At 39.9% G+C, this 9,353-nt stretch overlaps 1 protein-coding gene across 1 annotated transcript; it reads right to left on the bottom strand.

Moving 5' to 3' along the window:
- Nucleotides 1–3,522: 3,522 nt before the first annotated feature.
- On the bottom strand, nt 3,523–9,353 carry egr3 (early growth response 3). Its single transcript, XM_068311786.1, has 2 exons — nt 8,656–9,353; nt 3,523–6,054 (listed from the first exon to the last, which is right to left on the bottom strand). The coding sequence occupies exons 1-2, from the start codon at nt 8,807–8,809 to the stop codon at nt 4,976–4,978; spliced, it is 1,233 nt and encodes a 410-aa protein (XP_068167887.1). The 5' UTR covers nt 8,810–9,353; the 3' UTR covers nt 3,523–4,975.

Here is a 9,353-nt window from a genome sequence, read left to right as displayed (position 1 = left end):
TTATTGCTCCATAGAACCCCTTTGTCCTGTGTAGGTGGCTTTGAGTGGCCGGAATGCACTTTTATAGTTCTATCGGGTCAGTAGTGGTGAACATCTTGGTGTATGGGCCTGTTATAAATTTAGCTTTAGCATTTAAAAATATTGCTATAGCAGCAAGTCCATGAGGGGCACATGGAGTTTTAACACATCTGCTTTGCAAATGCGTGCTCTGGTGTCAGATGCTATTCATGGGGCTGAAGAATTATGAGGCCTTTGTTGAATGTGGAAATAAACCTTCTAATATCTGCTGCACTGTGATGTTTGAATTGTATTTGTGCGAATGGTTAGCTGATAAATAGTATATTTTACTAATAATCCAAATCACAATGAGGGTTGGATAATGTTGCCTCCATCTGAATGCGTGTGCATGTAGAGACCCATGTAATCTGAGGATAAGTGATATTTTCTTTATTCAAGTACTTACATAGAAAGAACAAAACAATTGCAATACAACAAACTGAAGTGCCAAGTAAACAGGGGAGCACATGTCCCCATCACAAGGATATAGTAAAATTCATTTCAATATTCAGCTCATCATTATGGACCTTATTATAAGGTAATAGAAACATGAAATAGGCTAAAGACATCCACAACATTTTAAACAAGACTTCTTGTCTTCTTAAAAAAAAAGCCAAAATAACAGATATCCCAGTGTGTTTTCAATTGTCTGACTTGAATTGTTGTTGGGTTTATCCCATTTTTACCCAATGTGACTTTTATTTTCATGCATAATAAAGAAATGAGCGCTGCCCACAGGATCTGAGGGAAGCCTTTGGGAACATTTCCGTGCACATGCAAACATGAGGATATACTGTAATGAAAAGGAAACACAACACAACAGAAAACAGTGAGTATCAACTCCATTTGAACACCATCGTGTCACAGACCACAAAATCCCTGAAGCCACCCTGTAGTCCATAAAATGACATGAGTAGCCTATAATATCTACATATTATTGAAATCTCTTCAAATGCAATGCTTGTTTTTTGTTTTGTTTTTCTTTAAAAAAAACCCATGTAGTTATTGTCATGAATGAGCCCAAGCCCATTGCCTTGCCCGGGGCCAACTTTACAGAGACTAAATCAAACATTTAAACACAAACATTAGCACAAGGCTGCCTTTAACTGCAAGTAGACTGAGGTCACATTTATGATTTGTTGCTCCTGTCGAGTTCTGATCACATATTGTTTTTGATCAGCCAACCCTGCAACCCAGTTTGGCACAAAGATGGCTGCTGATGTTGGCTCGGATCCAACATAGAGCAGAAAATGAGGAGGATGAGGCAAATTCCAATTTCAGAGCGTTCAGCTGCCCACTTTTGGACAATAGCACATAAAAAAAAGTATCATAAAAAAATTAATCTCAGAGGGTTGTTTCTGGGGTTGTTTAACAAGTCATTGACGTATATCGATAACATTCACACATTACACAAAGGAATTATAGTTCAAAAGAACATGGTGCAGACTGTATTGTCGTTCAATCACCAAGCTATATTGCAGGAGTGGGATGGAAGAGATCATATAAATTTTACAAAAAATCTCAGTTCATTACAAAAGTGTCACGAAACAAAAGTGACAAACACAGTGAGATGATGAAATATTGAGTTTCCAAAGTTGTAATTACATGGCTTCATTTAGGTGTGGAGACAGTGGGGTTAGGTCTCCACCTCTGCTCTGCATCGTTCCCTCACGCACAGCAACATAAACACAGTTTTCTCTTATGGAAGCCACCTTCTATATATTATATCTAAAAACATCCATTCACACTCAGCGACGTGTTAAATCAAGACACAAGAGCATATTATTTTTAGTCAAATAAATTCAAAATGAGTCTATAAAGATCAGTGTTAAACATTTAATATTCTAGCTAAACGTTAAAGATATCTTTTCACCCCATGTGCTAAATATTTTGTGCTGCTACATGATATTTATATTAGAGGTTAATTCTCTTTGTGGGAATTTATCTGCACGTCAATCTTATGAATCAGGTTAATTATCCAGGACCACAAATAAGAAATGCTGCATATTGTAACATGTTAAAAGTGGACTTTTATTAAAGTTTTGTGACTCAAAGTTCAGTTTTTATTGGGATGAGCTACGAAAGTTTTGTCTGTGGACGACCATCCATGCAATTATATAACATATTTTTACGATATAAAACTATTGATTTGCAGTAAGATGTTACAGGGTGTGTAAACTTTTAGACTGCCTGAAAAAGTGCAAGGAGGTCTGCTCATTTAACCACGTAGATGAATTGAGTAAAGAGTCTCTGAGGCCAAATTAATTGGAAAATAAGTGGATACTTGCCAGGAAGTTCAGTGAAAACTGCTTCTTACAGGAAAAGGAAAGCATGGAAGCTCATTTCTGTATATACTGTGTTCTCTGTGGCACTGTCTCTATGGACCTTTCCTTTGGCCTTTGCACTTGTCAATCAATATCTGCTTTAAGTCTGATTGCTCCGCCTACTGACCAATGTAATATATATCTTTTTTTTCAACAGATAACAATGGTTGTATAAATTCATTGCCTTGCATACAGTCCACACTCCACTCCCCAATAGTCAGAGCACAGACAATAAACAGAAATATTGTCTCTCAGATGGAAAGAAGAACGTTGCCTTTAAAAGAAGTTAATGTTTGCACAGAGACAAGGTTATTACTCCTCCAAAAGGCTAATACATTAATAGTAATGCCATATATGTTATTGATTTCTTTGCTAAAATGAGTGCCAATTTTCTTGACATATGGGTCTTATATTAGCCTTTGACAGAAGTAAATACTTCATTGCATGTTTTTTTTCCTTTTGCATTTGTTTCTGTGAATTCATTGTAATGGATAATTTAAATATTAGTGTCTCAAATACGACTACTTTTTTTTATTTTTTATTTTGCTACATGGAGACAAAATGAAATTATTGGAGATCAAAACCCTGTCAGAGATAAGTTTACCAAAAAAAACAACAAAAAGCCTTACTGCTTTTTTGTCAATGTTGTTGTAACACACTCCAAAACGACATAGAAGCAATCGGACGCGATTAGCCAGACATAAACGGTTTCATCTAACCATACAGGAGGTATGTCTTTTAACGAGGAACCACACATGAAGAATATTGGCATTACCCTGAAATGTATTTTGCTCAAGAAAGGATTTCAAACATTTAATCTCATAGAACTACCAGTGCTTTCTATGTAATAGGGAAGATGTGTTACTTAAAATAGAGTTAGACTATAATGGAGATGCACAAAATAAAAAAAAAATTGTTGTTTATTCAGAGAACACATTAGTGCTTCTTTAAGCCAGTTGCCACTTTAAAGCGTACAGATGGTGCAAATATTATTCCTTTTTTCTTTTATGGAAGATAGCACACCAAATTTGGCACTACTGTAGTGATCCCAAAATTTCTGCAATGACCTATAACAACAAAATATCCTTTATTATAACTACATTACTAAAAGCTTTAAGACACATTCCGCACAAGCATTCAGTCGACTGAAAGTTCTTGTTTATGCAGACATTTGTATTTACATAGTGTGCATGAAGGCATGCACAAATTTGCACAATTTAATACTGAGTTCTGGTGTATTTGACATTTTGAGTACAAAAGTGAAACTTCTACTGTAGCTACCTGCATACAAATTTGTGTACTGTACAAAAACAACAACTCCTTAGATCACATATCATTCTTAGTCTCGATGTGCTTGAAAAAGGTTTAAACTCAATTTTGAAGACTTAAATTTTCCCCTTACCATAGGATGCTCTTCATTTTGGCGACCAAGTCATTCGTCTTTGCTTTCATATTCTGCTGCTTTTCAAACTAAGTGTCATTTACTTAAGTTAATTAATGATATGTCTGCCATGAATCTGATTTATGGGTTGGTGGCATATGTCATGAATATATTGCATATAATTGCTGAACTGAAGAAAACTGAAAAATTAACTGTATTTGTGAGATTTAAAAAACAAAACAAAACCCAGAAAGGGACAGAAATTCTATCTGGTAACGCCACATAAATCCATTGTACATAAAGGCAACAAAAATACACAGTGTCTTTCAGTGACTGCAAATAAATAAGTATTGGCAAAGGCATTGATTGCTGCAGGCATGTCTGTTTCGTAAGCACAGGTTACAGGACATCGTTTGCTTCACGTAACCCAGTTCAGTCATTATGTAGATTTAACCAAATGTTGCAGATAAATCTGAATCTAAATCCGAGACGCGTCGTTTCAATCTGATCTTTGCTTTAACTGTGTGCTAAGCTGATATCACTTTTATGTTTGGCAAATGTCAGGCACAATAATGAGAACAAGGTTGGCTTTAACACCTCAATACATTTGGCACATTCGTTTGAGAAAAAAAAAACATTCGAATAGAAAACAAAAACACGATAGCTCAACAACAACAAAAAAAACAACAAAAGGACAAGTCAAGTGCCACTAATAATGTATTCATGACAGTACACAAATATAACCAATTGCACTTTTAAACAGCCTAGTAATATTAATGCATACCTCCCAGACAACTCACCCTCTCACTAAGCTCCATTGTAATTTTGTCTGTTTTGACCTCTATGATGGATTCTGGCTTCCTTCCAATTTAGAAATTCTCAGTAAAAATTTACAAAATAGTATCCATCCCCAAATCCTACAGATACACGTTGATCCTTTGAAAATATTGTGCCGTGGTGCCCTTCTTTGTGTTGGCACTGTGTTACAGTAGCTGAGGCTCTGAGATACCTATGAGAGAAGGGCATATCTGCCTTCCCCCCTCTTGCTTAAACTAAAGGCATCAGTCTCAGAACAGGAGGAAATGAAAAGAGCGGTGAGATGTAAAAGAGAGGAAAAGAGTCACCTATTTATCTTATAGTGGATGTGATCCCTTCTTCCTAAGTGTCTTTATGGGGCATTGTGAGGGTCCAGTTCAAGTGCATGCAGTGACGGTCATGACGTTCCCACCGTCGGCCCCCCACAGGAGCTGGGAGGCGAGGTGTGGCTCCCAGCCGCCCCACTGCTCTTGTCGACCGGCTTCTTGTCTTTCTGTTTCAGGTGAACCTTTGCGTGTCTCTTTCTCTCATCGCTCCTGGCAAACTTGCGTCCACAGAACTCACAGGAGAAGGGTTTCTCGCCCGTGTGCGTGCGGATGTGCGTGGTCAGGTGGTCGCTCCGGCTGAAGGAGCGCATGCATATTCTGCACTGGAAGGGTTTGTGACCTGTGTGGATGCGAAGGTGACGTGTGAGCTCGTCCGAGCGCGAGAAGCGTCTGTCACAGTTCTCTGCTGGACAGGCGTGCGGACGTTCGTGGACGGGGGTTTTGCTGGGACGGTTGGGGTACTTCCGTGGTCGGATGGGTTTGAGGGTGAGAGTCTGTGGTGGAGGGTGGTGCTGAGGAGGGTGCTGCTGGCCGCCGATGAAACCAGGGTGTATCTGCTGCTTGTCTTTGAATGCTCTGATGGTCTCCAAGGGGGTGATGGGCGGAGGGTTGACTCGGATGGGGTCCATTGTCTGGAAGGGCTTGTGCTCCATCACGCCGACCTCGCCCTGATGGTGGAAAAGGTTGTAATCAGGGATCATGGAGAAAAGGCTGCCATCCATAGAGGCTTTGGATGTGGAGTGATAGTCATTTCCTGGGTAGGCTAGAGTCGTACTGGTGGCAGGGCTGTGGTGGAAGGAGACCTGGTCCTGGTACAGGTCGCTGCAGGTGGAGTAGGCAGGCAGCGGAGGACCATATGCCTGCTCCATATCTGACGTCTGTCCGCCCATGCTGGCTGCGGAGGATGATGTCTGCGTTGTTACCGTGCCGGGTGATGGAGAAACACCCAGGATCCCCGCGCTGACAAGACTGATGATATTGTTGTCAGAGCACCAGCCGGAGCCGCCAATTCCACCTGATGGAGGGGTGTCAAAGGCAAACTTCCCCAGATAAGTGACAGTCTGCCCACTGCGGTTTGACTGGAAGCTGGATCCATATTGAATCTCTGCTGCAGCTTTCTCACTTCCCATGCCCAGATCCATGATATTATCTAGACGAAAGCAAACACAAAAACGTTCATTATGAACAGATAATCCACATGGTTGCTCAAACGTGAAAAGGAAATGCAATGCAAGCAGCAGGGAAGCAAATCCTTTAGACGTGATAACGTGGTAGGATTTTTTTTTTTTTGGGAAAAAAAAAAAAAGTCTGGAAAATTTACTTTATCTATCTGTGTGAACCTGAAGTGACAGTCGTGGGTTTGTCCAAAATTCAGCTTTTCTGCGTATCTTCTTAACGTGTCCCAAGAGGAAATCAAAAATAAAAAAAGTCCATTACACTTCATAAGAAATGTGAGCAGTGTCAGACCTGTAAGTTAAGTGAGTGACTGCTGCATGTGAGACAGTGGTGTGTGTCTCAGATCCCACAAGCTCTCATAAATCAAGACCTAAACACCCCCTTTGATCCAGTCATTGTGTCCCTCAGGAGGACAGCCAAACTGATTTCTTTACAGCAGGAAAGATTATGAGACAGACACCACATCTATCACGGTCGAGGATCCAAACCATCTGCACACAACGGGGGAAAAGTAAACTGTTTCCAATATGATCTTTTATATTAGTGACCTTAACCACATTTTCACGAATGTTGTCAGTATTATAATTGTAAAGAACACTTCACATTGAATACAGACACTTGCACACAGACTTCAGATGCCATAAGAACCGTCAAATGTAGATGTGCTAAACGGGGATGCATTTACATCATGCAGGGAAGGCTTCATGCGAGACATTTGAAAAGAATTGTTTCACGGACAAGAAGTAAAAATTAACGTCATCTTAAAAAAAAAATCACTCATAGGAGTGTTTATGTGCTCATTGTCAGTAATTACAGCTTGATGGAATTCAGCTTAAGGCAAATCGTAATGAAACAAAGAAAAATTGCATATATTTCTCGATAACATTGAACACACAAGGAACACTAGAACAATGATCATTTTGTGTGTGTGTGTTTGTGTGTGTGTGTGTGTGTTGTGGAGGGAGTATGGCATTTAGAAAGGAAGTCTCAGTTAATGGTAATTTATTTTACTCTTTAGTCATTTGCAGGTTGGTTTGAGCAGGGGGGGGGGTATTCAAACAGGATGAGGGTCGTGGAATAAAGTCACCACTCTTCTTAAAGGTCAGTGAAGAGCACAGCTCACATCTGCTCCACCTGTAAAATCTCAACATGGTACTTAAAAGGTGTATTATTATTACCTGGCCATAAAAAGGCACATGTAGGTTAAAAAAAATTGCATATGCACAAATTGAAGAGTTTATAATGTAAATTTCACCAAGACTAGATATTATTAATGCCTGCACTCTGCAAAATCTTTTTTTTTTCCTTTTCAGTTTCATTCCACTTCTTTAAATGTCACCTGTCAGAGGTCACGTGAAATACATTTTGTCGTGTGTTAAAAGAAAAATTTAATATTTCACCTGAACTTTATATCCCTTATATTTAATTCACTGATTAAAAATTGAAGTGTGTTATTTCTAAGGGTTGCCGCTGCTGTAATGAATTAGCGCTCAGTTCGGAGGTAAATATGGGGCCACATTCCGGGTTAAATTCAAATTGATGGTGTGTTTTGGTTGTTTTTTTAAAAACGTGTGAACACAACCGCTCGATCGTAAAAAAAAATTATTGACGAGTTCGACGATGTAAAATGTAAATCGTGGGATCACATGGTAATCTTTTCAGTCAGGACCTAAAGATTTCGTGCAGCATTGACCCATCACCTCAAAAGGTGAGCAGCTACAATTAGTGATTGATTTAATGCCAGCACGAAGCAAAAAAGACATCTTCATGCAGGCACCTGGGTTAATCAGAAATGTACATAAATCCGTGAACAATAAATCAATCCATATCGCGGGCCTCGCAATCTAGAGAATATAAGATGGTTCAAGGGCCCGGCGTCTAAATATATTTGAGAGAAGCAGCCACACACGCCTACTAAAATCCAATCTGTGACATGTTAATGTAGTTGTGAATGAAAGTCATTGTGTCAAGTAGTTGACCCGTGTTTGCGGGCGGATACTACAACAATAAATCGTTGCTTGATCACATTTTCTCATCATTTACAGATTTCAATTTCAATCAGTAGCCGATTGCGTTTTCAGCGCGTTAAAAAAAACAGCATTTTTTTCTCCCCACCGCCGTTTATTTCCTCAAACACGCCTCAGCTTTAGAGAATTAACACCGACTATGAATACAGTATATCTGCTCAAATATAAAATCGTTAATTATTCTTATTTTTTAAAAAAGTTTAAACAATCCCAAATTGTGATTTTTGGCGTTGCGTCTGAGAGTCTGATATTTTGGCTACGGACAAGAGAGAAAGAAAAAGGAAAAGAAAAATCACATGGCATAAGCTGAAGGTCGGTTGTTTTAAATGTGTGCATCTAATTCACTGTCGGGAGTGTTACACCTGACCCCGAAAAGAAGCAGACAGTACGGGAATGTGCGTTCCTGCGCAACAGCCAGAGCGCAAACAGGTGCCCCACGCTTTAAGACAACTGTTGCCTGCCGCGCACCTCACACACTTTGAACCACTTCTCTCACACACACCCGTCAAAAAAAAATAAAAAAATAAAAAAGTAGAATCAAATCTTACCTGTGTTCATCTGCGAGTAGTGGGTAATAGATTCCGTATTGGTGAAAATATTCATAGACGTCGGGATGTCCTCTTCTGGATAGAGACTGTCAGGGATCGTGTTTATTAAACTGCTCATGGTAAGAGGGAGCTTCTCCGCTAGTTTCCCTGTCATAGCAGTTAGATTCAGTCCGACATTTATAAAAAGACGCGCGGGTATCCGAGAAGTTACACACACTCACACACAAAAATAAAAATTAAAAAAAAATAAAAAAATACAGCGGGTGTTCTCAAAGTGGGAAAAACAAAAAACAAAAAAAAAACACCACAGGTGTGGATGAAGACGCAGACGGGAGCGGGGATGGATCCTGTTGCTGGAGCTATCCAAGTATCCCGCGGAGGACGAGCAGCGTCGGTTATCTCCTCCTGCGTGATCGCGGGCTATTGTTGTTATTAATCTGATCACTGTGGAAGCTGATGGGCTGCTTGTGGGGGAATTTGAAGTCTGTGAATCACTGGAGGAGGAGGTGGTGTTGGTTGCACAAGAGCGGCTCTACTTGCTCTATTGGAGCTGGATAGGGGACTCCAGTTTGCCTGTATTAAATAGGGGGATGGAACGTTTGCGTGACGTAGATGACCATATATGGACAGAGCACCCAGAGCCAGGCTCTCCGCTCGTCAGTCTGTGGAAACTACAGTGGAGGCAAAAGGCTCCGACA

This window comes from Antennarius striatus, chromosome 3 (assembly GCF_040054535.1).
Source record: "Antennarius striatus isolate MH-2024 chromosome 3, ASM4005453v1, whole genome shotgun sequence".
Classification (NCBI taxonomy): Eukaryota; Metazoa; Chordata; class Actinopteri; order Lophiiformes; family Antennariidae; genus Antennarius; species Antennarius striatus.
This window is presented reverse-complemented; position numbering and strand designations above follow the sequence as displayed.